Source organism: Cygnus olor, chromosome 1 (assembly GCF_009769625.2).
Source record: "Cygnus olor isolate bCygOlo1 chromosome 1, bCygOlo1.pri.v2, whole genome shotgun sequence".
NCBI classification, from domain to species: Eukaryota; Metazoa; Chordata; class Aves; order Anseriformes; family Anatidae; genus Cygnus; species Cygnus olor.
Genome location: NC_049169.1, coordinates 115,936,944 through 115,962,594, shown reverse-complemented (window position 1 = coordinate 115,962,594; position 25,651 = coordinate 115,936,944). Strand labels below are relative to the sequence as shown.

The 25,651-nt window shown below is 46.2% G+C and overlaps 1 protein-coding gene across 5 annotated transcripts in view; it reads right to left on the bottom strand.

The window, feature by feature from the left end:
* Positions 1-3,388: 3,388 nt before the first annotated feature.
* PDE9A (phosphodiesterase 9A) overlaps positions 3,389-25,651 on the bottom strand; it is a 44,338-nt gene continuing 22,075 nt past the window's right edge. For all 5 annotated transcript variants that reach the window (XM_040545399.1, XM_040545400.1, XM_040545404.1 and 2 more), the window contains 12 exons: positions 22,405-22,489; positions 18,992-19,073; positions 16,681-16,755; positions 13,925-14,011; positions 11,253-11,357; positions 10,592-10,674; positions 9,571-9,727; positions 8,285-8,398; positions 7,644-7,748; positions 6,579-6,707; positions 6,297-6,392; positions 3,389-4,729 (listed from right to left, as the gene is read on the bottom strand). In XM_040545399.1, coding sequence (XP_040401333.1) covers positions 4,679-4,729; positions 6,297-6,392; positions 6,579-6,707; positions 7,644-7,748; positions 8,285-8,398; positions 9,571-9,727; positions 10,592-10,674; positions 11,253-11,357; positions 13,925-14,011; positions 16,681-16,755; positions 18,992-19,073; positions 22,405-22,489 — 1,169 coding nt within the window. In that variant the 3' untranslated portion in view covers positions 3,389-4,678. The remainder of the gene's footprint in view (positions 4,730-6,296; positions 6,393-6,578; positions 6,708-7,643; positions 7,749-8,284; positions 8,399-9,570; positions 9,728-10,591; positions 10,675-11,252; positions 11,358-13,924; positions 14,012-16,680; positions 16,756-18,991; positions 19,074-22,404; positions 22,490-25,651) is intronic.

Below are 25,651 nucleotides of genomic sequence, written 5' to 3'. Positions count from 1 at the left end.
CCAGATGGAAAAGTGCTTGAAAAAAAAACAAACAAAAAAAAAACCAAAAAAAAACCAAAAAAAACATCCAGCACAAACAAACGAAGCTCCCCTTCAAAATGCCACCGCCACCGCCCACCAGCCCCCAGAAAAGAGGCTGTAAGGAGCAAAAGGGCCCCAGAGCGAACGCCCTGTTGGCGTTACCTTCACCTTGCCAGGTGTCTACACCCGCATCACAGCCATCGCAGTGTCACCAGGGCGGTCATGGCTGGGCACAGGGGCAGAGCGGTCCCCATCACGATGCCCTCACCATGCTCTTCTTCATGGGGACGCTGTGCCAGGAGCAGGCCTCAGGCACCCAGGCACAGAACTGAGATGAAAATGAAATGAGGCTGAAAAATTACAAGGGGATGCTATGCCCACATAATATCCTTCTGTTAACTGGAAATGCCAGAAGGCGTGGCTCGGGGACACAGGTTTGAGGAGGATTTATACATTTCTATGCCACTTTTCTTGTTGTGTTTTCCAGCCTGGAGCACATCCAGCTAGCCTGCGCCCGGGACACCACCGGGGCTGTTCTTCTGGAAAGAAACAGAGCTGTTCCAGGCTCCTGCCGCCTCCGAGCCTTCAGGGACGGGGCTCTGCCGGGCCCATCAGCCAGGCAGTAAGCGTGTTTCCACACAATTTGGAAAACAGAGATTTTTCCTCAGAGGCATCGTAGCCAGCCTTGGCTGCGAGCGGGCTAGTTTACGCTTTCCAAGGCCTCCTGGTTCTACGTTTGTCTTGCACCAGAGCCAAGAGCAGTGTTATAAAAATGTCTACAGACAGCAATCCTGTGCGTGTGCATGTGCCTGAGCACACCTGTAATTCTTGACTACGTGCCAAAGAAGTCAGGAAGCTTTCTTTCGGTGTGTGTGAGATAGTGAGAAGTGTGACTTCTATCTAGCAAGGGTCCAGATCTACCACAGCCTGATGAAGAAGAGATGCTTGGCTTGTTGGTTACAGCTTCTTCAGTTATGAGAACATCTAGTAAGCTTTTTGGCCAGAAGCTTCTCTGAAGTCATATTTTCTGAAAATAGTGACTCTGGGTTCTTGCTCTGAGGAGCATTTGGCAGCCAAGGTGCTGTACAGAGGCGGGTCTCCTATTGAATGGAGAGGGAAGCCCTGGCTTGGCGACTCACTCCAGGTGGTATTTGAAGCCAGTGGCAGAGCTAGGCTTGTTATTAAGACCACTGCTGATTTCTTGTACTATTGTAGGACTCACTCATGGACCAGGAGTCTGATGACCAAGTTTTTCACAGTACAAACTTCACCTCCACCTAAGCATTCCCATGGAGGGCTGAAAGAAAGAAGCAATCCCCTGCTGCATTGCTGCATTGCCCAGAAAAGCAGCACCCAACCTATTTTAAAAACACTATTTAGAAAGTCTTTGCTTCATATTGTTGGCACTGAACAGCCTCGATAGCAAGGGGGCAGGGGGCTGTGCAAGCAGGGGCATGGCCCCGGAGGGCAGGATCTGCCTCTCAGAAGCCCTCACAGCAAACCAGAACAATAAGGATAGGAAAATAAGAAGTGTGCATGCTTTTAATGCCGCAAACCAAGCACAAAGGTAAGCCCTGCTCTATCTTTGGACGTTTCCAGGGTGAGGGAGCAAGCAGCTTGCAGCCAGAGCCCACTGTTGAAGCAGGAGAATTTAATACTGCCTGACAGTGCTTCCCCTGGTGGGCTCGCGCTCTGCACCAGCGCTCTGCTTCGCTCCTGCATGGAGCAGATGCCGTTGTTATTGGTGCTCAGAGGCAGCACCGAGACGTACAATTTCCATGTGCAGATATTTCTCTGGCGTTACATAACCCGTGTATTTAACACGCACTAAATTTTCACTGCAAATTGGCTGCCGTGGGGGCACTCAGGTTTTAAAAAAGCTGTTTCCTTCCCAAGACGTGTAGTTACACTACGGCCTTGGTTTGATCCGATTATGAAAGCCACACTCAAGAATGAAGTGTGCATGGGGCTGTGGGATCTCATCATTTAAAAAAAAAAAAAAAAAGAAGAAGTGAAGTCCCAGGGCTCATCACTAGTTTTTCAAGCCGAACCGCGTGGAGTAGTTACAAACTGTTTCATGTTCAGCTTTCCCCACCTGTGTAGGAGCAGCAGTGTACAGCGGTATGCATCACTGTCATGATGCCGTAAAGACGCATGCAACAGACCACATAAGGTTCTTTGCAAGGCGCCTACCGTAAGGTAAAACAATAACAATGAGATAAAACATCCATTCTTAGTCATCGGATTAGGGAGAGAAAAGATTAAATCATACTCCAGACATCTGTCTGGCTGTCTCCGAAAACTTTGTTTTCGTGCTAAGTGTAGTTTTAAAATGTCACCCTGAAAACGTGTGACATTTTAATGGGCTGATTGCCAAGATCCTCAGATCTGTTCATTTACATATGAATCACAGCATCAAATGTTTTGGAAAAAAAGTGCAAGAAACTAGAATTATGAGAGAATGCCTTACCATCCCCTTGGTTAAGTGTATGTCGGGAGGATTGTCTCTTCAGAAATCTAATATTATGAAGGAAAATGAGATTAAAGAATGCCGTGGCACTCCCGTATACACCAGTAGGTCATGATTACATGTGGTCTTTTTTATGACAGACTATAAATAGCAGCCTGGACATTCCCTGCTCTTTCAGTGAGCCACAGAGAGCATCGCAGCACCATGGCATGCATTAGTGCAGCCCCGAGTAGGGCTCTCCACGTGTCTGATGCAGCTCCGATAAGGTCAGCGGGATCGCACCAGCATCCTCTGGTCATCTCTGCTGTGCACGCTTTCCAGTTTGCTCTGAAAAAATGATGGAGCCAAAGCAGGCAGCAAGAACCATCCATTACAAAGCCCCCGTGCGCTTCAATTAGGGAGAGCTGAAGAGCCTGAACTCTGCAATTAGCTACTGTGCGCCAGGGTCCCTGATGAGGCGCGTGGGAGTTAAGCGCACGCATAAATACTTGCTGGATCAGGGCTTATGGTTAGAGAAAGTTCTTCTGGCTGAAACAAAACTTCCTATCAGGATCTAACCCTTAAACAATTTTAGTGGGAGGAGGGTGCAGTCAAGTTCCTACAGCAGGTTTTCTCATCTAGTGTAACTAGCTCGATGCAGGACTTGGCATGTCCTAAGCAATTGTTTATAGCTCCTGCACAGCACATCTGCTTTGAGAGCTGATTTGTGACGGAAATCTGCTTGAATGGAGATGGTAAATTTGATTTATTAGTGAAAAAGAAGTGGAGAATTCCTCAGCAAAACAATCTGGGTCACAATGTACTTTGGATTATAAGATTTAGTGCGGAAGAAAAGGTCCAAATCACACAATTCAAATCCAGCTTTCAAGGACTGAAAGTGTTGAGGTTAATCAAAACTAGGGCTTAGTTCATTTGTTCGTGAAGATGCCTGCAGAGCTGGGAGCTGACCCCACGCTTGGATCTTCCCATCCACCCTGGGGTCCCCCAAGACTGTGCAAATCCAGGGGCCAGACCCTTCTCCAGCTTGCAGCAGAAAGCCCCAAAGCATGCACACAAACAGACGCTTAAAGGAGCAGGCAGCCTGGGCAGGAAGGGGCACCAGCAGAGAGAGCAGGCTGTGGCTCTGTCATGGAGCTGGGGAAATGTGCAAGCAGGAGTCAGGTAGGGATGGCTGCATTGATATAATACTGCTCTCTGTGAGGCTCCCAGCCTTTGCAAGTCATTGCTGAAAGGGATGCTCCTTCCATGCTGCTCTCATGGTATGTTTGTATCACCAAAACTGTTTCTGAAACCTCTTATCTTAAGGAGACCAGACCCTCCCCTCTCCCTTATAGCCCCTCACCTTGTATTCACTTGTGTTCACTCTGTGAACACATACACAAAAGAAAACAGGTACAACACCCATTTCTGTAGAAGAATATATTATTTAGCAGATCAGTTTAAAAGTAAAAAAAAAAATCTGTACATCTTTGAAGGTTCTTCTTGTTGGTGGTGTTGCTTTTTGCTTTCACGAGGATAAAAGTCTGCTTGCACAGTGGTGTCAGCGTGGTGCTCCCCCCCTTTGCTTGTGCTGAAGGACCCCCTGATGACAGCTGTACAGGGCCACAAAGCGAACCCGCAAACCCATGAAGGTTTTTTCTGACTTCTTCTAGTATAGAAAAATGAAATTGCTGGGCTTCTGAATGTACTGTGAACACTATAAAATTCAGAGAATAATACAGAGAAATGTGTCATTAGGGCCTACTTGGCAAACAAAAATATCTACCAGGGCCCTGTCAGAATACAAGCATCTGTTAAGCTATGCTGTAATTAGCATACCGCTGTACACATGTATGTAGTATCTTGACTAAAACAACTTTTTCTTTTGTTTTTGGACGCCAGTGGATCATTTTTCCAGAAACGGCTCCTTACTCAGCTCCACTTTGCCCTTAAAGACAGTGGGCCTAATTCCCAGTGGTGGCCAAAAACGCAAACCCGCTGCAGACGGGAGCAGTGCTGCAACCTGCGAGGCGTCCGCAGGGGTGGCAGCGCCTGGGCGGGCGGGCAGGGCATCCATCCTGGCCACCTCTCCTCCTGAGTGGTCCCCGCTGGGTTTTGACGTAGCCGCCACGTCTGGTTGGCAAATACAGTATTTCTCGAAAAGAAAATAACCTTAGGGGTTATGTTTTGCTCAGAGTCCTTTTCTTCTCATTTCTCGGTACTGCCGGTGGTCAGGCTGTCGCTTTTCTTCTGCTGCAACTGCAAGGAAGAGCAAAGCAGCGTTAGCACCGTGGATTTGCACAGCTACTGTGAATCCAGCACTCATCTCCCCACAGCTTGCTATATCGCAGGCACCATTTCATCCAAACAGCTCTGGGTCTAGGCCTGGAGGAAACAGAACTCGGTGTTCCTATCATCTGCCCTGTCATGCTCTAGGACTATTTGCTAACCCCTCTTGTTTCAGGTTATTTCTGACTTCAGGCAGCTCGTATTTTCCTAAGATCTCTTGTGTCAACACACCATAATTAAAGCTCCATTGGTTTGTATGAACTTTCTGTTTTGACAGCTTCTGTAAAGCAGAAGTAAAATTTCAGCTCAGGTTGAAAAAAGAAGAGGTCTTGGAAAGTCTTGCACTCATCTCTGAGCTCTTCTTCCCTCCTTTGAGAAATGCTCCACTCTAAACTGAAGAGAGCTGAAGGCTTTCTTCTCATTTATAACTCAGTGCTCTCAAAATGTGTGGTCTTTGATTAACCAGCCTTAGTATTTGTGCTGCTCAGAGGCTTTTCCTCCAAACCATTTGGGAGGAAGTGGGAACTATAGCAGAAAGCCACCACCATCCTCCTGATCCAGCCTGGGACATCCATGTGAATGAACCTTCATTTTGCCCATACCAAAGCATATCAGCACAACTAGTGCTCCAGGGCACTTCCCAGTTTATTTAATGACACAGTGACGGATAGTGTCCTGTCTACATGATAAATTTGTTCATGCCTGAGAAAACCCTGGAGTGTGATGCCATTCAGGCAGGTTTTGTTGTCTGTCTCAGCACAGAAAAGAAGTGCTGGAAGAGGCACATAAGGAAGGTGTGCAAGGAAGGCCTCCTGGGGGAGGCTGGGGCAACCACTCCTGGGTTTTGGCCTCAGGCTCTGCCCTGCTGATGAAGTCCAGAGGCCACGCAGATGTGGCCAGAGGGAGTGAAGGCTGTTATATGTATATCCAATCTTCCCTAAGCCTTACATGTCAAAACAAGAGGCGCTCTGTAAACAGAGGTCCCCAATCAGCCTGAGCCAGGAAACGGCTTCATTTGCTTTGTGTTCAATCCCACTAGATGCTGTGTATCTGAGAGCAACCCTTCATAAAATTCAAGCCCGTCCCCCCTGTTGACAGACTTGTGAGCAGAGGTTCCTTTCCAGAAAAGAAAACCGTGCCTCAGTGGTGCAGTCCCTTGAACTGCCCGAGCCCAGGGCAACTTGTTGCTACCCAGTCCAGGCCACCTCCTTCCCAGCGGAAGGCAGCTCCCTCCTGGAAGGGGAGTTTGCTGTTGCTCTCCCCTCAGGCTGTTTTCCCTGGGCTTGTTCTCCACGTGCCCCTCCTGCAGGCATCTCCATCCCCACAGCCGTACTGGGGTGGGTGAAGGATGCTCGTGTGCACGCAGGCTGCTGGTGGCACGTGCCTGCCTCCAGCTCAGCGTGATTAATGTGTTTCTCATGATTATGACTATGCTATAAGCATTCCTACTGTTTTGGAATTAAAGGGCTATTAAATTACAGTGTTTCACTTATTAAATCACAATGTTTGCTTTATCAAAGAGATATTTATGGCTCACCTCTCTCATAGCATCATCTATCTGTTTTAATTCCTCATAGCGGTCCCTGGATTCCCAAAGGGGCTGGAGCATCACCTCCTCCACTTCTGGGAATAGCTGGATGAAAACAAGAGAGAAAGTCGACATCTCCTTTTGCATTCACTAACCTGTACATGTTAGAAGTGGACAAAAGGCAGGGTGTGGAGCGAACATCCTCATTTCCCTGGCTAACTCAACACCCATCAGAGCCCGTGATGAAGCTCTGCACGCTCCTGGTTCTGCCCCTGGCCTTGGCTGACCCACCTTTGTTACTGTCTCGAACATGGGGATGAGAACGAACTTCAGGAAGCCGATCTGCGCCGTTGGCTTGGTCACTTTATCGCGGTCCATGAAAGGTGCCACAGGAAGCCCCTCTGACTTTTCTCGGTCACTCTGGAACAAATCCAGGGTTAAGGGATGTTAATCTCAGCTGGAAGCCCATAGGGAGAGCAATGTACCAAGCAGACGACTAGCTAAAGGGCAGTGGCCTTCAGGTGCACGTCTCAGTGGTGTCTGAAGATAACAGGGAATAGCAATGTGCTTCCCTCAGGCCGACATATCCTGCCTTGTTGAGAGCAAGCCTCTGAACAAAGAGAACTACAGTTAGCTACATCTATGCAGCATGGGCATGGAAGCCTTCACCTGCAGGCTTACAGGGCAACGAGGCCACCCGGTCCCTTTGCAATCCCATGGGAACAGTGGGGTATCATATTTCTGAGCATTCAGAAAGGTGTTAATGGCTCTCACCACTCCGAAAGAGGAGTAGGTCTTTGACTTCCTCATTCTCCAGAGAGTGACTCTTTTCCAGGTACTCCTTCAGAAATTACTTGTTCTTTTTTAATAATGTTTCAAACCAGTTCTGGCTAGCTAGATCAATGGAGAATACCTCCATTGACTGAAAGGAGTTTCCCAAGCTACCTACCTGACCCCATAACTTACTGTTTCTATGCGGGTTCACGGGCAGGGGAGTCACAGACTGCACATGCAAAAAAGATATCCCACTGCAGACTTTCACCTACTGGCTCTGTGGGCACAGTGATTTTGTTGGGTGGCCAAAACAATAAGGCACAGAGAAATTGTAATTTTGAGGAAAAAGCTGCAGATGCAGTGAGCTAGAAGAGTGTTGTCTTTTCTCTATGAATTACAGTCAATTGCATTCATTTGCTTTCTGAACAGCTTGTCTTGCTGACCTGCTTCTTCGGCTTTCCATAAAAGAAGCCTTTCTGTCTCAGAGCTAGCCCAGGCTGTCAGGCAGACGAGCACCCAGAGCTGAGGTGGGATCTGGCCACAGCAGCCCATTGTGTGACTGCGTCGCTCCCTCATTCTTACCTGCATAAAATATTCCTCTAGCAAGCAATCTACCCAGGGCTCTGCAACTTCCATTGGGCGGACCTCGTTGGAGATATCGCAGCATTTTATCAGTATCATCTTCAGCTGAAAGAGGATAATCCTTTAATACTCCAGTCTTCACGTCAGCCCTTTTTCCCCTAGCCAGAACCCATGTCCTTACAATGCAGTGGGAGGGAATGTTCTCAGACAAAAAGGACAGCTTTAGAATTAAATCAGGGGTCTCGAATGGATTCTATTCCACCCTCCCATTTACCCTGTGTAAACCACTTATCCGCTCTCTGCCTTGTTTGCCCTGCCTGCAACACTGGGATGAGATCCAGCAGGATGTGTGCTTCCCTGCTGTGTGAAGAGTTTCGGTCCCAAAAGACCATGAAGCTCATTGTGAAGCAGGGCTTAGAGGCTGTGGGGAAAGGCTTCCCTGGATGTTAAAGACTCCAGGACTTTTAAAGCTGGAATAGTCTATTTTATAAAGAGTAATTCCAAATTTAAAATCATTTTGGTGGGGCAGGGGATTCTTTTTTAACAGTGAATCTTGATTCTTGATTTTTAAATAAATGAACATTCATCTACAAGATTTCACATCGTGCACAGAAAAATGATAATCCACAAAATCTCCTTACACAGGTCATGTGTTCTTCATTTGAGTAATCAAAATTTTCCATTTTTTCCTTGAAAGAGTCCAGTATTTCTGCATGTCTCGCCATGTCTGTAGCCAGAATCAACGTAATTATCCCCTAGCAAAGAAAACATGTTCATATTATCAACTTGACATTCTTTACAGTCTGTTATTACAGAGAAAAATAGGGTCTTTCACACAAGAAAAATCTCACACGTATTACATTGTTAACACTGATCTGACTTGGAACCACCAAGCAAACTGGAAAAGGGTAATAGAAATCCATGGTATGTGCAGATCTGGGTTGGCTAGATCTGTAACACTAGTGTGACATTCTGAAGGTGCTAAGGTTTTTCCTTTCTGATCGACTAAGTGTGGAAACACAAACTTTAAAACTGGATGTGAAAAGCCGCTCTCTATTTGCCAAGATCTACTTTTGGTCCCTTGCAAAGCAGTGCACACTTTGGTTCTGACTCTTAATGGAGTCAACAAGGACGAGAGAAAGGCCAATAGATGTGGATGTCCTCTGTGCTCATCCTCCTTGGATGAAGGGCTTTGAAATAACCAAGCACAACCAATGTGTTAGGAGCTCCATATCCTTGTGCTAGGCATGACTTATGATGGGAAAATATGTGGTTAATTTAAAGTTGTGGGTTCTTATGCACATCAGTCCATTTTGGGCCCATGCCTGCTTCCCCTGCACTGGCAGAATCAGTGACTCCAAATGGACCAGCATGTGAACCCTCACATTGGTCTGCAATTTCAGCTGGTGTGAAGGAAGCTGTAACGTAGAAACTAAGAAGAAATTTTTGTCCTTAGTGCTCTATTGGGAATTCTAGCATATTTTCATTTCTCAGGGATAACTGTGACAACTCTCAGTCCACCAGAGCCTCTTCAACAGTAAAAGTGCTCTGCTGTTGCAAATCTTTTCCCATTTTGAATCCCCGCTTTAAAATTAATGCAATGTTCTCTTAAAGCATAAACTTCTACCATGAGAGCATGATCCTTTCCCAGACAGAGCTAATCGGCTCCTTCAATAATATAAATAACTACACAAAAAATGTCATGGGCTTTAACAGTCAGGATGTGCTCATTATTTCTCAGCAAGACATTCCAGGAAGTGCTCCTGTGGACATTTTCCAAGAATCCCTCTTGGATCCTCCCAGTGCGAGGGGCTTTTTCAGTCTTACCTTCTGGGGAATGATTCACTTGCAGCATACAGCAGGGAGGATGTGCATGCTGCATCTGCGGGAACAGTCTGTATAGCACAGATGGGACCAGCATTCATACCTGTCTTATCTGCTTGAATTGGTCCTGGTCGACATTGGAGAAAATGTTATATTCTGGCTGGGAAATGATCTGGAAAGCCACAGCACAGTGATGGTTCTCCAATGGGGAGATGTCATTGTAGCGTACTGCCAGCTCCGTTCGTGCATTTATCTGATAGCTAATGTACAGAAAAAAACAATGAGAGCTCCTGCAGACTCACACTAGCTGCTCTAAATCATGCTGCTTCCTTTTATTTACATTCTTCTGAATACTTATTCAATTAGCTGCAGTTTGGTTTTTGATTGTTAATACTAAATCAGATTTTTAGAGAAGACAGATATGACTTCAACATCATCTCAGGCACTCTTCCTCCATGTTTTTATTTATTTATTTATTATTTCACCAAGTCTCTGTAGCTTAAAGTCACATAAAATAAACACAGAAGGAGCTGTCTGGGCTTCATCCAACCCCCACTGATGCTGACGGACAGATTCTCAAAGATCTCAGTCAGAACTGAGTTCTGCCCTTATTTAATGAGTGGCTACAAATAAATTAGATCATTTTCCTCTGTTTTTCACACACGCATACATGCACACAAAAGTGACCATGTGTCAACAAATCTAATTTTCTGACATGGTATTAAATAGAAAAACATACATTTCATAATTTATAATTACGAAGTAATGTGCAAGTCAAATAACCCTTTGCATTTTAGTGCAATTATTCCATCTTGGTTAGTAGAGCTATACCCATTTACGCCCTCATTCTTTCAGCTGTGAAACGTTTACTTTGTTTTCTCAGGAGTGGGGGGACTAGCTGAGGCAGAGATCTGCAAAAGCCTTTCCCTTACAGAGCCAAGGCCAGCTGGCAGCCCCAATCCAGACCTGAGTTTTCTGCCTTAGCCCATGCATGAGTGAATGGCAGGGCCTTGGGGGAAGGTCATTGCCAGCTCAAGCTGTGAGAAGGAAAACCTGATCCACCAAAAATGCCAGCTGGCCTTGCCTTCCCAATAGGCTCTAAGGCAAGCACAAGGCAGACTTACGTATTGTTATAGCCCGGATGGTCCAAGTCGTGGCATACTGCTGCAGTCATGAGAATCAAGATGTCAATTTGGGAAAATTTCTCCTGCAAAATACAAAACATTAATGTAGTATTGCAATTTCTACTTCCCCTGTCCCCAGCAACGAAAAGAAGTAAAAAACCACCTACATTTGCATTTCGGAGAGCGGCAAATCTGAGCAAAATGAAGGATTTTTCTATACATCCATTTACTTCAGTCAAGAGAGAGAATTCTGCCTTCCCTTCCAGCAAAAATGACTCAGATTTGACTTTGTTACATTAAATAGCAGCAGCTCAAAGGAGCCAATTTGCTTGAAACTTGCTATTACTTCAGAGATCATATAAAAGCACAGATATAGTAACACAGCCCCTTACAGGGCATTTGAGCATCCTGATTAGTTAAGGTAGGGCTGGAAGATAGCTGCAATTATATTCTGTATTAACTAAAGCCATGGAAAGAGTGGGAAAAAATAAAACTCAGTATCTCTACAGCTTCTGAATAGGATGAACTTCAACAAGTTCATTCAAACAAGTTTTTCTCCATACTCCTGACAAGAAATGCCAGGAACTGAGATGTATAACTATGGATAAAAAAAGGAGATTTCTGACTGGATCAAATCTGGTTTCTGCAGAAATACACATACCTGGAGACTGCAGAGCGAGATCATGCTGTACATCATCTGGGTCACGCAGAAGCAGTGCCGGAAATTGTGAAAGGGGTTGTTTCTGTAGTTGTCATGAATGCACAGCTGCAAAGAGAGGGAGTGGAGTCGTCAGAGATAGGAGAGCTCTTTCTTTATAAAAATATGTGTATGTATGCTTCGTGCCATCCCTGGGGGCACTCTGTGTCCCCACAGGAGTCCTGTGGAGGCCAGCATCATTCTCTGCTAGGACAGGGTGACAGCACAGGGACCTGACGCTGACTTTTGGGGGGAGGATGAGAGGTCACTGCCTTTCAAGAGTCTGCCAGCAGGTAAAGCCTGCATCAGCTTCTCCCACCGACCAGCTGGCCCTGGGCAAACATCCCAGCACAGCTGGAGGTGCATCTCAGGCTGGCGACAGGGCTCCGTGCTCTCATCCTGAACTGGTGGGTAAACGGCAGCGCTGGGGCGTGGAAAGAGCTCAAAGTACATTGCCAGTGCCCTCTCTTGCAATCTTCTAATCACCTTTATAAAGGGTGAATTTACTGCAAGAGTCCTCAAGCCCCACCAGGATCCAGCCCTTCAACCAGGGACCTGACTTCTAGGAAGCCACGAGACTTTGGATGAAGTCAAGAGAGCTGTGGGGTTTCAATGCTTATGAAATATTTGGGGGCTTCATTGCATTGCAAAGCTGTTCAGCTTTTTCTGCAGCAGGGACTTCAGAAATGTCACATCATTTTACAACAAACAACTAATGCCCCGCTATAGCCGACAGCCGGGCTGGTGGGCGGCATCTCACAGCCACTGCACCGACACCGCGGTCGTGCCCAGGCACCGTGCAGCACCGCGGGGCTGTAACGTATACATCCAGCAGCGGAGCCCCGAGCATCCCAGGGGAGTCCTGACTCAGAGCACTGGAGGGCTGGAGTGACTGGGCTGCATTAGTCATCCTTTCCTCCGCTTTCTGGAACGTTTCTGCAGCCAGTGGATGTGGGAGCAGGAAGGCAAGCGTGCGCGAGAGGCGGCTTTTCCTCACCCACTTCAGTTCAAACTGGTGCCCACGCTGTGCCTGGGGAGGTAGCACAGGTGGAAGCAAAGTCCTCCGGGATTTTTTTAAATCATCTTTCTGTGAAGCTGGTGTTTGAGAATGGAAAATACACACAAAAAAAACCCTCCCCTCATTGTTCTCAAATACTAGTGGTAACAAACTACGTGGAGATGCAAGCTAACAGGAAGCTGCCTGCCCTAGTGCTTGTGGGTGGCATGTTGGTGTGTGTTGATGTATCACCTTGTTGCCCGTGTTTTCAGGCTGTGAGACAGGAGGAGGAAAGTTTCTGTTTCATCTGTTCTGTGCTAGCCTTGATTGTATTGGGTTTCATCCTACCCCTTCCATTCAGCTGCTTTCCCAGGTCAGCAGCACCAAGATTTTCATCTGCCTTCTTCGGGGAGAGATTTCCCAGTTCTTGATCCTTTTTTCTCTCCCCTTTAATATAGACATATTATTTTTCTAAAGTCGCTTAACCAGTCCTACACATAAACTCCAGCTAAGTTTTATGCCGTATCTAGGGACATAGTAACTTTGGACCACTTTGTCCCTTCTTCCAGTCTCTAATAACCCTAAAGCCTCCAGCCTGCAGCAGCACCCCAAGCAGTGACAATCTCTGCCCTGTGCGTGCTGGTGCCCAGGTGCTTCTGCTCTTGTTGAAATGATGCTTTGTGTTTTCTAGCCACCTTCTGAAAGTGTGGAATTTGTTCAGTCCTTCCTGGGGGTCTACATCAAGCATGTAAAACAGTCAAACTGTCCCCTCTATTCCGTGCATAGTCTTCAGGAGAAGACTGGCAAGACATAATTCTTCTCTTCAGAAATTGTATGAGACATACACATACTGAACATGATGTTTTTAATTCTCGTTTTGATCAATTTTCCAGGTGGATGAGCAAGTTCAACTAACTGTAATTCTTCAGAGTATCCCTAAATCCTTCTTAAACTATCAGCAGAACATTTACCGTTCCACGTCCTCTAGGAATATGATAGGTTTTTCTGAGAAAGCCAATGCTTTTTTTTTTTTTTCTCTGAGAAAGTCAATGCTTCAACTTTTTGGCAAATTTTGTCTTGCAGTCTTACTTGGACCTGACAACACTGATTTTGTAATGCTCCAGCATCTCTTCTATAGACATCTTAGTTTTGGTATGATCTTGTCTTTCATGATTTGCATCTCTGCCAAATTCTCAACATTAAAGACCAAGGCAAACAAAGGTTATTTAGCTTCTCAGAATTTCCTTTTCCATCCTGCCTTGCTCTTTTACTCCCTGTGGTTAAACACACTGAATGATTATTGCAGAGTGTTTTTTTTTTTTTTTTTTGACCATATCTGAAGCCACTCATCTTGTCTCCACTTACATTTGTTACCAAGAGCGTTCACTGGAAATGAACTGCTTTCAGTATTAGAAAGCTCAGCAAACAAATGCAAGGCAGTTAAAAAATTGTCATTAAGAATTGTCATCTGTGACCACAAGAATGCAAACATCTGCTGAAGGACTTAGACTTTAAGAATTTGTATAGATTGCCTGATTTCAATGGTATTACTTGTGTAAGCCAAACTAATTCCTTGTGTGTTTCACTTATTGATTTTAAATCTGAAAAATGGCAAATATCAGTGATTTGAAATACTTACCAACCACCTCTTTAACGTGATAGGATTGATGTTGAAGTCTTTCACCAGCCCAAGATCATGGTACATATGTTCCAAACAACTCAGCATCTGTAGCCAGGAAAAGACAGGTTATTGGCTTGGTAAATATCAGCTGAGTTTACAATATGTTGCAAAGTGAATTTCCTCCTTGCAAGCATTGAATAATTGCAGGGCCCTCTTGCTAAGATGAAAGAAAGATGTTCAAAGATTTCTTGATTAAAGACAGTGCAAGAGGGGAGGCAGAGAGGTTCTGAGAGCTTTCTGAAGTAGGCAGATTGCTGTGGACTTCATAGGTTTTGTGCTGGGCTTTGAATCACACCAGCTCTCTTTAGTAATTGTGATTTGTACATATCACAGCAATTTCTTCTCGTGAAAAAGTATAGCCATTTTTCTAATTCAGGTGGGATGTGGGCTTGTTCTAGTTCTCAGTGAAATCAGGGATGGAAACAACTGTTCAGAAAACGACAGCAGAAAGTTATCCCTCAAGAAATGTGTGTTCTGGTTCTAACTCTACAACACTGCAGCAGGTTTGGGAACATCCATCCACTCCCTTGAACTCTAGCTGTGACTCCCAGCAGCTGAAAGGCGAGGGCGGACTGCTCCTCTGAGGCAGCATCTGCTCTGCGGCAGGAAGGGGATGCAGGCAGTTCAGCCCTGCCGCTCCCCGTTCGTCTTCTGGGTTTGAAAACATTGCAGACGAAAGGTATCGATAATCGGATGTGTCTGGGCACATAACAGCTGCCACCCGCCAGACATGAACAGATTTCCGGGAGTTCAGGAGCCTGCGTATCTGCATTCCCGTTTCTGAGGGCAAAATCTGCAGGGGGTAAAGTGCAGCCATGATATGAGCCGCTGCAGTCCTCGCTGTAGACCGATCCAGGAGTTTTAATACGATGAGTGCAATGTCACAAATGTGGCCTTGGAGATATTTTTAGTTAGTTAGGTTTCTGTTATTTAGGCTCTTACAAACGCTCCCGAAAAATGACTTAATCTGACGAATTTTTATGTGTATCCAGGGAATATACATCGTTCATGCAGTAACAAGGGGGCTGATTTTGAGTCATTCAAACAGGAAGAAAAAGTCTTTCCTACAGGACTCGAGGGACAATGCCACAAGCTGATCAGTGCTTACACCACATGGCCAGCGTTTTGCTGTAGACCACCATGTCCTGTTCCTAGCTCATCCAAAGCAGAGAAACTAAGGTTTATAATCTGCCTGCTCCACGTGGGGCATGCAGACAAATGCTCATTGCTAAACAAGCACTGACAGAATCGAAATATTCTCTGTAAACATAAACCAGGGCTGAAAGGGTGAGACAAACCCATATGGTGCTCTGCTCACCAGAGCTTGCACAGTACCTTATTGCTGAGCAGCACGCCTCCTTGCAGGGCATGCCTAATCTCCACGCCCTCTTGTTAGCCTCCTTCATGCCACCATATAGTGTTTCCTAGCACTCTGAACGAGTTACTGTGCTAAAACACTATGCCTCAGCGCACAAGAATCCGTGGATAATGGTTTTTGTCTCTGTTTTGTCCCTATTCTTTCTTAACAGTCAGAGCAACGAGCCAGCAGTGTTGTGGTCCACCTGGCAGGTCGTAACTCTCTCGTGTGTTAGACCTGACAAGTGCTGAAAAGTTGGGGGCGAGCCATTTCGCCTGAGCAGTCGTATGGCTGTGATACAGGGAAAAAGGGCTGGGGAGGGAGCTGTAACTACTGAGCACCAGCCCCAGCTTGGCACGGACCACGGGATGTGCTGCCAGCCTCTGCCAGTGGGAGACCGACCCAAAGCCACCGGAGAGTCCTTCTGTTCTTCTACCAGCCAGATGCAATATCCGACAGGAAACATGCTGTTCCTGTGGGAGGGTGTGGGGTATTTTTCCATGTCATGTTGCTCTAGAGGTGCTGAGCCAGAATGACTCTTGTACTCGTCTTATTGAGACAGTAATTAAGGTAATTGCTGCTGGAGGTGCTGCTAGAACATCCCACTCCTTCCCTTGAGAATAAGCCCAGCATTAAACCCCTGGTTTAGTCCTGCTCTCCCTTACATTTTTCCTAGGTGACGTTTGCTCTTATTTACTGAACCTTGTTTTAGATTGCATTATAAGCTGACCATTATGGAGGCATCCTTCCCCTTCATATTTCTACAGAGGTTTACATATGGGCTTTCTAGGAGCTTCTGCAATACAGGCAACAAACAAAGAATAACACTAATAGCAATAAAAAATTGCAACAGCAATAGGAAAAAAGAAAAAGAAAAAGCAATAAGAAAATACTGATAGGTCATGCATGCAGGTTTGCAACCTCTTCACAATGCACTGCAGAAAAACCCTTTCCTAAAAGTGTGTGAATCAACGCATGCACCTCTGCCTGCCTTCATACAGCAGCACTCAGCTTCATTGATTATTGCTGATGCCCTTAAGCATGTGCTTTGCTAGGGATTGATTTTTTTTCAGATGAAATGGCACAGGAGAACTCCTGTGGCAGCAATGATAGTGCACTGGTCGTTGCGGGACATTAGGAAAAGATTAAAGGGGAAAAAAAAGAGGAGTCGGAATATCATAATCAGCATTATCTCTCTGGCATCTGGTAGGGAAAAGTACTGTGATATGAAGATGAGAAAAATACATCGGGTAAGGTGCAGAGAAGGGGAAAAAATGCTCTGGACTATCTGAAAAGGCTCTTCTGGCCTTTGTGGCTCTCAGAAAAAGTGAAAACCCAGCTAGAATGACATCGGTACCTCGTTGGGCTCCCACAGCCAGACGTCAAATGTCGGTTTCCGAAGTGCTTCGATGGTCTCCTGGGACAGCATGTACTGCAGGTAAAAAAGCAGCCAGCATTAGCAAGGGTCCCCTGCCACCAGTTCCCATCCACATGGGGTTTAGCTGGATTTCCCAAGGAAAAAGCAACACATCTCTCCATCTGCTTGCCTAGCAGTGGGCTGCTGAAAGGCAGAGGTCCTTGCAGACTAGGGAGGAAGAGGTTTGGGAGGAGACGGAGGAGGATGGAGGTGTTATGAGTGGGCTTGCAGGTAAATCCAGCAAGGGGATGTAAAGGGCATGGGTGTGGATCTGTCCCTGGCTGCACCAACTCCTCTGCCGGCTGAGCATCACAACACGCGGTGCAGCCAGTCCTGGCGGGATGCTGTGGAGCGTCTGTGCTTGTAGCACTAAATTAGCTGCCGGGTGTGATGTATCATCTTTCGGGTGATTTATGCTCCCACTTTGTGTATTTTTTCAAGAACGCCTACATCTTCAAAGTGGTTGTCAGCCTGCACGATTTGAGTGATTTTTTTATTGTTACGCTCAGAGGCGCAAAACAGAATTGAGCTCATCAGCCAGTTACAATTTGTTTACAAAATGAAAGAAAAGGAGCGCGGAGGGTTAAAAAAACAGGCAAGATCTGCACTCTCCTGAATCACATTTTCGAGACTCTGTTGATCAGAGTCATTCTGGGACACAAAAGCCTTGTAGCTTTAATTGGCACATTTACTATGGCTGTCTCTAATTAGTTTGGGCTTACTGTGCTGAGCAGGTGAATGAAATTACCTGAGTCTCAAATTGTTGATACTCAAGGAAGGATAACACTGAAGACAAATTTTTCTTCTTGAGAAGGGAATGATGCTTTTGAATGTATAATGTATATTTAATAATGATGTTCTGCAAGAAGTCTGTGAATTGCCAGTGCTGGTTTGTTATTTGTTAACATCTTCATTCTGTGGATTCATCACTTCCTAGCCTCTCTTAACATTGGACAAATCCAGCACCTGACAACTGATAACAAATTTTACAAATCTATCAAACAGAAGGCAAACTTCTTCTGAAACCAAAACGCCTATGAGCTTTGGTCTCTTGGCAATACAGACTAGTGGTTCACCCCGTAGTCACTCAGTACAACTCTGGTTGTTAATTCAGGGTTGTAATATCATAGCGGTAGATCTAAGGTTGATTTGACTTTAAATCTACTTTATTATCAAAGAAAGTTATCAAGGGGAAAAAAAATCAATTTTAAAACTGATGTTTTACGGAAATGTGTGTTAATGTCAGGAACACAGGCCTGTTGAGCAAAAGTTAATGAAAAGAAATGTAAGGCATCTTCAGAGACCTAGATGTCGCTTTTGCTAGGCAGAACAGAATAAACAGCTTCCTTCTACTAACACGGTAGGACTTACAGTTTGCTGCTCTCTAAAGCTCTGAAGACAAATTTGCAAGGATGCACGTCCACATCATACACCTGCATCGCGGGTGACCACGTGCACTCGAAAGTGACCGAGCCAGCTTTGATGCGTGCAAGCAAATGCCTGCTGTTAAAGTGTGATTTGCATGCGTGTGAGCTGGTGTTTTGTGAAGGCCTGGGCTGGGCATGGGGCAGAGCACACCTGGTAGCTTTGAAAAACTGTGGCCAGTGCAAAGAGCAAAGATCCAGTGTGCTTCATGGTCGCAGCCCCATTTATCACTGCGGGTTTCTACTTGTACGTACCCAGTAGACATTTTTCTTCAAGCATTACTGTTTTTTTGTTTGTTTGTTTGTTTGTTTGTCTAGCAAATACACTAACTTCTTTTCTCAGGGACAATGAATCATCCTGGAGAGAATCCAATGTCGCATTTTCTCTCTGTTTCCCTAGGTGAAGCATCCCCATAAATTACTTTTTAAATTAAAAAATAATCCATTAGGAGAAACCAGGCAGCAGAACTATTTTCAATTACAGTAGAGCTTTATAGGCCTTTTTGGTTGTTTACTATGAGCATGCAGAATAAACAAATATAACGAGACAAAAGAGCGTTAAATGTTGACAAATGCAAAATGTTCATTAACATTTCAAACGCTAATGAGCTTTCAAGTATTAAAGACTACTGAGGAACCAACTTTAAGCTCACCGCAGGCAATGACATTATGGAAGCTTTTCCATTAGCTTCCAGGGATTTTGGATCAGGCCCTGGGTTTAGAAGAGCTAGGAGGTAGGCAGCGAGGAGGCAGGCTTTGTAAGCCAGCACTTGTCAGGGCAGCAAGCACGCGGCAGGACTCTGGTAAGATCAAGCATTGCACCGTACCTTTGGGTAGGATGGTACATCCCGCCGGGGAGTCAGCCTCTTGTTTTCATCCAAAAAGCTGTACTTGCAGGGACAGGTAGTCCTGAAATTAAATATTCAGGGAATGAAAAACCATGGTGCCTTGAGAAGTGCCAGAAGTGCTCTGGTCTCTCGGTAGGCATCACTTGGAGAACCATGCAGCCTCCCAACCTCTTTCTAACGTGGTGCTGCTCAGAAGCTTTAAAAGTGTGATCTTCTTTAGGATTTTCTCCCCTTGTGCAACATTCCCCTGACCATTCTCTGTGTATTTGAATTCAACCTAGGAGCATCTTTCTTCAGACAGGTATCCATAGATATCTATCCATAGATACTTAAACCAAGTAACTTTTCTTTCAGCGAGCATCTTGTGTCTGCACATGCCATGCGGGAGACATTTGCAGACTCCAAGGCTGCATCAGGGCGGGTGAGCATCTGTTCTGAGGCATGACCATCTCGCCTGCTGTCCTTCAGCTGGGACAACAGCACGGAGGCACCAAGGCTTAGCGGATACAGTCTGCTTGGCTCCCCAGTCCTGGAGGATGGGAGCCACTGCCAGCAATTACAAGTAATTAACACTTTCCTGGTTACTAACACCAGCTGCCAGCTATCTACTCTTCCTCTGAGTGCAGAAGAGCCAAGCTGATGCTGTCCCGTCTGAGCAGAGGGCTGTGATGCTGGGAGATGCTCCGGCCTTTGCAGGACATCTACGTTTCTGCGCCACAGCGTGAGGGCAAGAAACTTGTAGCTGCTCGCAGAAGTGTCCCCACAGCCACAGGGGCACAATAAAACCAATCGCTCCATGGTGTCACCCCCAGCAATCAGATAATGCTTCAGCTCAGCACATGGTTCCCTGGTGGCTGATCACATGGGCTTTGATAACTGTCCTGCGATGATGACCTTGCATTTTGCATTTATCCCTGCAGTCCTAACATTTGGATCATCCCCTCTCATTTTTCAACCCCCCTGCCAAGTGAAGCGAACCAAAGTAGTCCATTAACATGTTTTGTCACTTTTTTCAGGATTCACAGATTTGATATCACTTCTCTTCTCTCTCCTCTCTTCTTTCTTCTCTATTGGGAATTGGCCCCGGCCTCTTGACTTTTTCCTCTCAATGTTGACCTCTGCTATCATTTCTCATGGTTTTGTCTGAATCCTCTGCGAAGTTATGTCATCTTTTAGCTCACAGTGCTCAGCCGGCTTCAGCCAGCTGCCTCCCCCTGCCCTGCGCAAGGGGATTCTCAGCTGGTGAAAAGCTGTCTCCATCACCTCTAAATCCTCTTCCTCAAAACTTCACCGTGAGGGGTGTTAGTGGGATAAAAATAGTGAGATTGGGGCATTCCTTGCCCTAACTGGAGCTGACTGCCAGGGTTAGCTGGGGGCCAGCCGACTGCCCCTATTTCCCAGCTGCGGTAAAACTTTGAAGCCTTCCTCCTGTCAAGCTGGGGAACACACCAGAGCTGGGATGCATCAGACCTTTACAAATGTGAAACTGTATCTGCAAATGATCGTGTTTTTAAATGGCACTATAATGTTGTTAGCATCTGCTAGTGTGAGCACAGAAAGCAGACTGGCAAAAAAAAGAAAAAAAAGCAATTTGAGTGGGTGCAAGTGGAGTTGCTTTGCTCTTCTGCAGGGTAGAGATGCACATTTCACACGTGTGATGACTCTTACAGACCTAGCTGTTCCTCCTGACTCTGCTGTTAGGTCACAGCAAGCGTAAGGATAGGTAGCCATGCACGAGTATAGCTATGTGTGTTGTGATATCACTGAAGGGATACATGCACTCACACATGTTTGTGTATATTAACATACACCACAGGGTCACCAGGGAGTAGGGACATGGCCCGTGTGCAGCCTTGGCCACCTGGGAAGGGGGAGTCAGGGCTTGTCCTCAGCAGATCCCAGTGGGGACCTCCTGGTGGCCAGGCCACCGAGAGCCCTCTTGGCCACCACGGAGGGATGAGCAACACCAGGGACAGCCAGCCTGGCCCGGGGCCAACTGCACGGGGCCGACACAGCACTCCCTGCTCCCTCTGCTCTGTTAGCAGATTGCTGTTTGTGCTACAGAATGCAGATTGTAAAAGGACAGCCCGCGACGGGGAAGAGTCACGGCTGCTGCTGGGGCAGCCTGGTACTTCCTGAAGCACCTGGCAGCCACCCTGCGAAAGGGAGCCTGCAATAGCTGCTTTTTTTGGCTTTAGCCATCTGCCCGCGCATCGCTGCACTCCTAAATGCAGCTCTCCCAGCTCCCCACAGCAGCAGAGGAAAAAAAAAAAACATGTATGTTACTTGCATCACGCCGGGCACAGGTCAGCATACGTGCGTTTGCATTTGCTGCCCGTCTGAGCTCTGCCTTTTCTAAGGAACTTTGCTCACACATCTGAAGGAGACATGAAGTAACCTGCAGTCTCTCATACTGGTGTGAATCTGGAGCAGGTCTCCCGAGGTTAATAACATTACTCTGCGTTTATGCCAGTACGACGGGTGAAATTGGCCTTAGACTGAACAGGACTGCATTAATACCCCGCCTCCTGGAATATCTGGATAGTAAAATCTATAAAGGCAAGCGATTATAAAGCCTAATTCTTCTAGCAAATCCCCCATTGCCCTCAATAGGAGATAGTTTTGATTAAAGGTCACCGAGCTTGACCCCAAATGAAGAAGAAGCGTGTGGCTGTCAGCACAGCACAGTTACACTTGCTGAGAAACCCCCTCACCCCCGCTCAGAGCAAGGTGCCTCCCCCTCAGTAAACTTCCCCATCGATCATCCTGCAATGATGATGTGCTTGTCCTGACAGGACACTTCAGTGACACAGGGGCAGACTCGCCAGCTGAGACCGCATACCCTACAGAATGCATTTTTTTCCTGGTGTTGTTTTAATTACTGCAAAACCAAGCTCGACAATTGCGGCGAGCCCTCGAATTATAAAGTAAATTCCCAAATTCTTGTCAAAATTGGAATGGATGCTTTATAAATAACATGAGATCGTAATTAGAAGAGCAGTTACAAATACATTTGCTGTTTTCCAGAACATGGTTTGAATCTTACTGGAGCTAATTGGAGCTCTAGCCAGATCCCAGGCAAGCACTACATTTAGCAAAAGGTCTTTTCCCATTCCTTCTCTCCCCGTACATCTGGACGAAGCATTGCCATTCAGCACGGTGAAGCACAGGAAAAATCACCCTCTGTAGCAAGACGTGCTTCTCTATTCATGTGGCCCCAGCTACTTTAACTGATGAATGGCACCGGATCCTCAAATGTTAAATTAATTTGTTGTTTCTTTCCTTGCTCCGTTGCTTTTAAACCCAGTGGACAACTCGATCCTGCAGAAATGTTGCAGCAGGGTTTGAAAGCAGCCACTTATTTCTCTGGCTAGGTCTGGCGCAGAACTTACCTGCTGCTTCTCGCTGCCATTTCCTCCCTCATCTTTTTAATGTCGCTCTTGCATTTCTCAATCTCCACCACTTTCAGGCCTTCCACTGTCAACAAAGGAAAACACCAGGGGTGTTACCATGGCGAAACCCAAAGGCTCTGGTTTCACAATTGTGCAAAATTTCAAAGGGCTTTAAGAGGGGGGGCTGTCCAGAGAGCGAGCAAGCCCCTACAGCCCGCCCCGGCTCTCACACACGCAGGTGCTGCCAAAGCGATAAGTCTTGAAAACCCATAGGCATCCTTGGCTGCCAATTTCAGATAATAGCTCGAGTATTTTAATTCACAGACCGGCTACAACGTCTCGGCTTTTCCACGATTGCTAGCAGCAGCCGGCTTGTTCTGATGCCTTGACTTCTCTGCCGTACAGCACGAATCAAAGGAAATCCTGAGCAAAAAAAAAAACCCTCCCGCGATGGGGTGATAAGCGCAGCTAGACAAACATGTCCCAGAAGGATCCGAATTCCCATTAAGATAAAAGGTTTTAATTTGAAAGTTCACACGGAGCACTGAGAGGCATCGCTGGGTACAGAGAAGCCAAAGCGAGACTGCAGGAGCGAGAGAGGAACATTGAAAAATTTTGACTGCAACCATTGATTTCATCTTTATAGGTATTGAAGATCTGCCACATGTTTTTGCCAATCAATTGTGCAATCAAAGGTTATTTCTGCATGCGGCACAGAAAATCCTATATCCCCCCTCTCTGTGTAATTAGGAGAGCCACGAGGCAGAAAGTTTGATTGCCTGTTCGTGCTGCAATCCATTTCGGTCCACACAGCTGGGACACCCCTGCGCAGGGTGAGTGCAGGGATATTCTCCCTTCCCCTCTTGTGAACTACCAGCACGCTCAAGGACGTAACGTGGCACCGTTTATTAGGAACATGTCATTCACATGTAGTCATTTCACAGCTCATTTGTGTGCTGAACTCATCGCTTGCATGGCCAAGCTGTGGTTCAAGGAGCTCGAGGGAAGGTGCAATGGGCCGATCAGCATTCAGTCGCTTTCTTAGAAGATAAGCATCGAAATCATACTGACCTGGAGGGGAACATGAACGTGATGAAAAACTGTCTTGGAAGGGCACAGCTCTGCAGTTAAGCAGAGACCTCATTTCTTTATGCTGGTAACAACAAAAATTGCTTTTGGATGAAGAACCAAGAAAGGGGAAAAAAAACAGATGATTTTGAACCAAGCCAAAAATGTCATCTACCAGGAGACAGAAGGAAAAGGAGTTTGATTTATGCTTGATCACAGGGATACCCTCCGCTAAAAAAAAACATTTCCAGATGAACATATATTTTTGTCTAGCACCGTTGAAAGCAATTTCTTTGAGTGATCACAAAGTGACAATAGAAGCAAGATGCTGTCCTGCTTAGTCAATATCTGCATTCTGGGGATCACATTGTGCTTTTTTGGATACCCAGTTCCTGCACTGCTATATATTCAAGGGTATCCACCTGGGGGAAGCTTGGGGGCTGCCGAAGTGGTGGCTGGTGCCTGTGCAAAGCAGCGGGAGCAGAGCAGGGTTACCAGACCCACAGGGTGGTAGGGCAGGCAACCGCGGAGGGGAGAGGAGATACGGTGCAAAACGGCAGCCCTGAGCATTTTTTCCTGTTGCGTCTCTTCAGCTTGCTTCCAAATCCTCTCCAGGGGGGCAGGGAATTAACATAATTATTTTCTTAAGGTAGATGTGAGACGCTTACAAATTGTAAAGGGTTTTGCCAGCTCCCTCATCCATGTGTAGGCTGCTGCACAAAGCATTCCCAGCGCCTTCCCTGCATGGAGGCCTTGTCCAAGGAAGTCACGAGCTTTAGACTGGATCTAAAAAATCACTTTTTAAAAAAAAAAAAATCACTGGATCTAAAAAATCACAAAGTTTTGGCTCCTTGAAACACATCTCTGCGATGCAGTCTCTGGACAGCAACAGGAAGGAAGCTGCAAACGTGCCATGTGAGGTGCAGATGTTGTGCTGGCGTGGGCACTTATCCCTGCACACACGACCCTGCCGGGGAAGAAGTCCTGGAGATCACACGTGAGAGTGGTGGGAAAGGGATCTCCGAAGGAGGCGGGAGAGAAGGCAAAACAAAAGCACAATTCTTTTCCCGTTCTGCCTGCAAATGATAAATGGCCTTGTCATGTGCGCTGATGAAGGGCCCATTATATTATTCTGCAGCAAGAAATACCTCCTGAAAAGACCCTGTGCTGTCTAAAGAAATCCTTGGGCTGCATCCAGCCCTGGAACAGGGCTCTTCGAGCAACCTCTGGGATCCCTGCTTGAGAGAGAAGGCTGGGCTCTCCCTCCCCCTCTGCTTTGCTTTGCAAACGTGCAAGCCTGGGAGCTGCAGATGTGGCTCCCTGGCGAATTCGGGAGGTCCCACCTTGAGCAGCTGGGTGCCCTCGCAGAGAGGCAACCCAGGGAGCTCCTTCCCCCAGGCGGGGGCTGCCGGAGGTGCCATGGGGAGCAGCATTTAGCAGAACAGCAGCAGGTCGCCGCGTCTTGCATTTGCCTTGGCCAGCCCGTGGCTGGCCGGGCTCCTCGCAAGGGGGGGCCCTGGGAGGGCTCCCCTGCAGCTGCTCCTTGAAAGAGACTGCTTTTTTTTTCCCCTTTCCTGCTGACAAAAGCATCACTTTTGCTGAGCAGCTGCAGGGTCAAGGTAGCTTCTGGTTGAGGGAAATTTCAGGAAAACAACTTTTTCCATGAACCCGAAACTTTGGTGCGTTTTCTTTTTCTTTCTTTCTTTCTTTCTTTCTTTCTTTCTTTCTTTCTTTCTTTCTTTCTTTCTTTCTTTCTTTCTTTCTTTCTTTCTCTTTCTCTCTTTCTCTTTCTTTTTCTCTCTTTTTCTCTCTTTCTTTCTTTCTTTCCTTCCTTCCTTCCTTCTTTCCTTCCTTCCTTCCTTCTTTCTTTCTTTCTCTCTCTCTTTCTCTCTCTCTTTCTTTATCTTTCTTTCTTTCTCTCTTTCTTTTTCTTTCTTTCTCTTTCTTTTTTCTTTCTTTCTCTCTTTCTTTTTCTTTCTCTTTCTTTCTTTCTTTCTTTCTTTCTTTCTTTCTTTCTTTCTTTCTTTCCTTCCTTCCTTCCTTCCTTCCTTCCTTCCTTCCTTCCTTCTTTCTTTCCTTTTTTCTTTCTTTCTCTCTTTCTTTCTCTCTTTCTTTTCTTTCTTTCTTTCTTTTCTTTCTTTCTTTCTTTTCTTTATTTTTTTTCCCAGCCAGCCCCAGT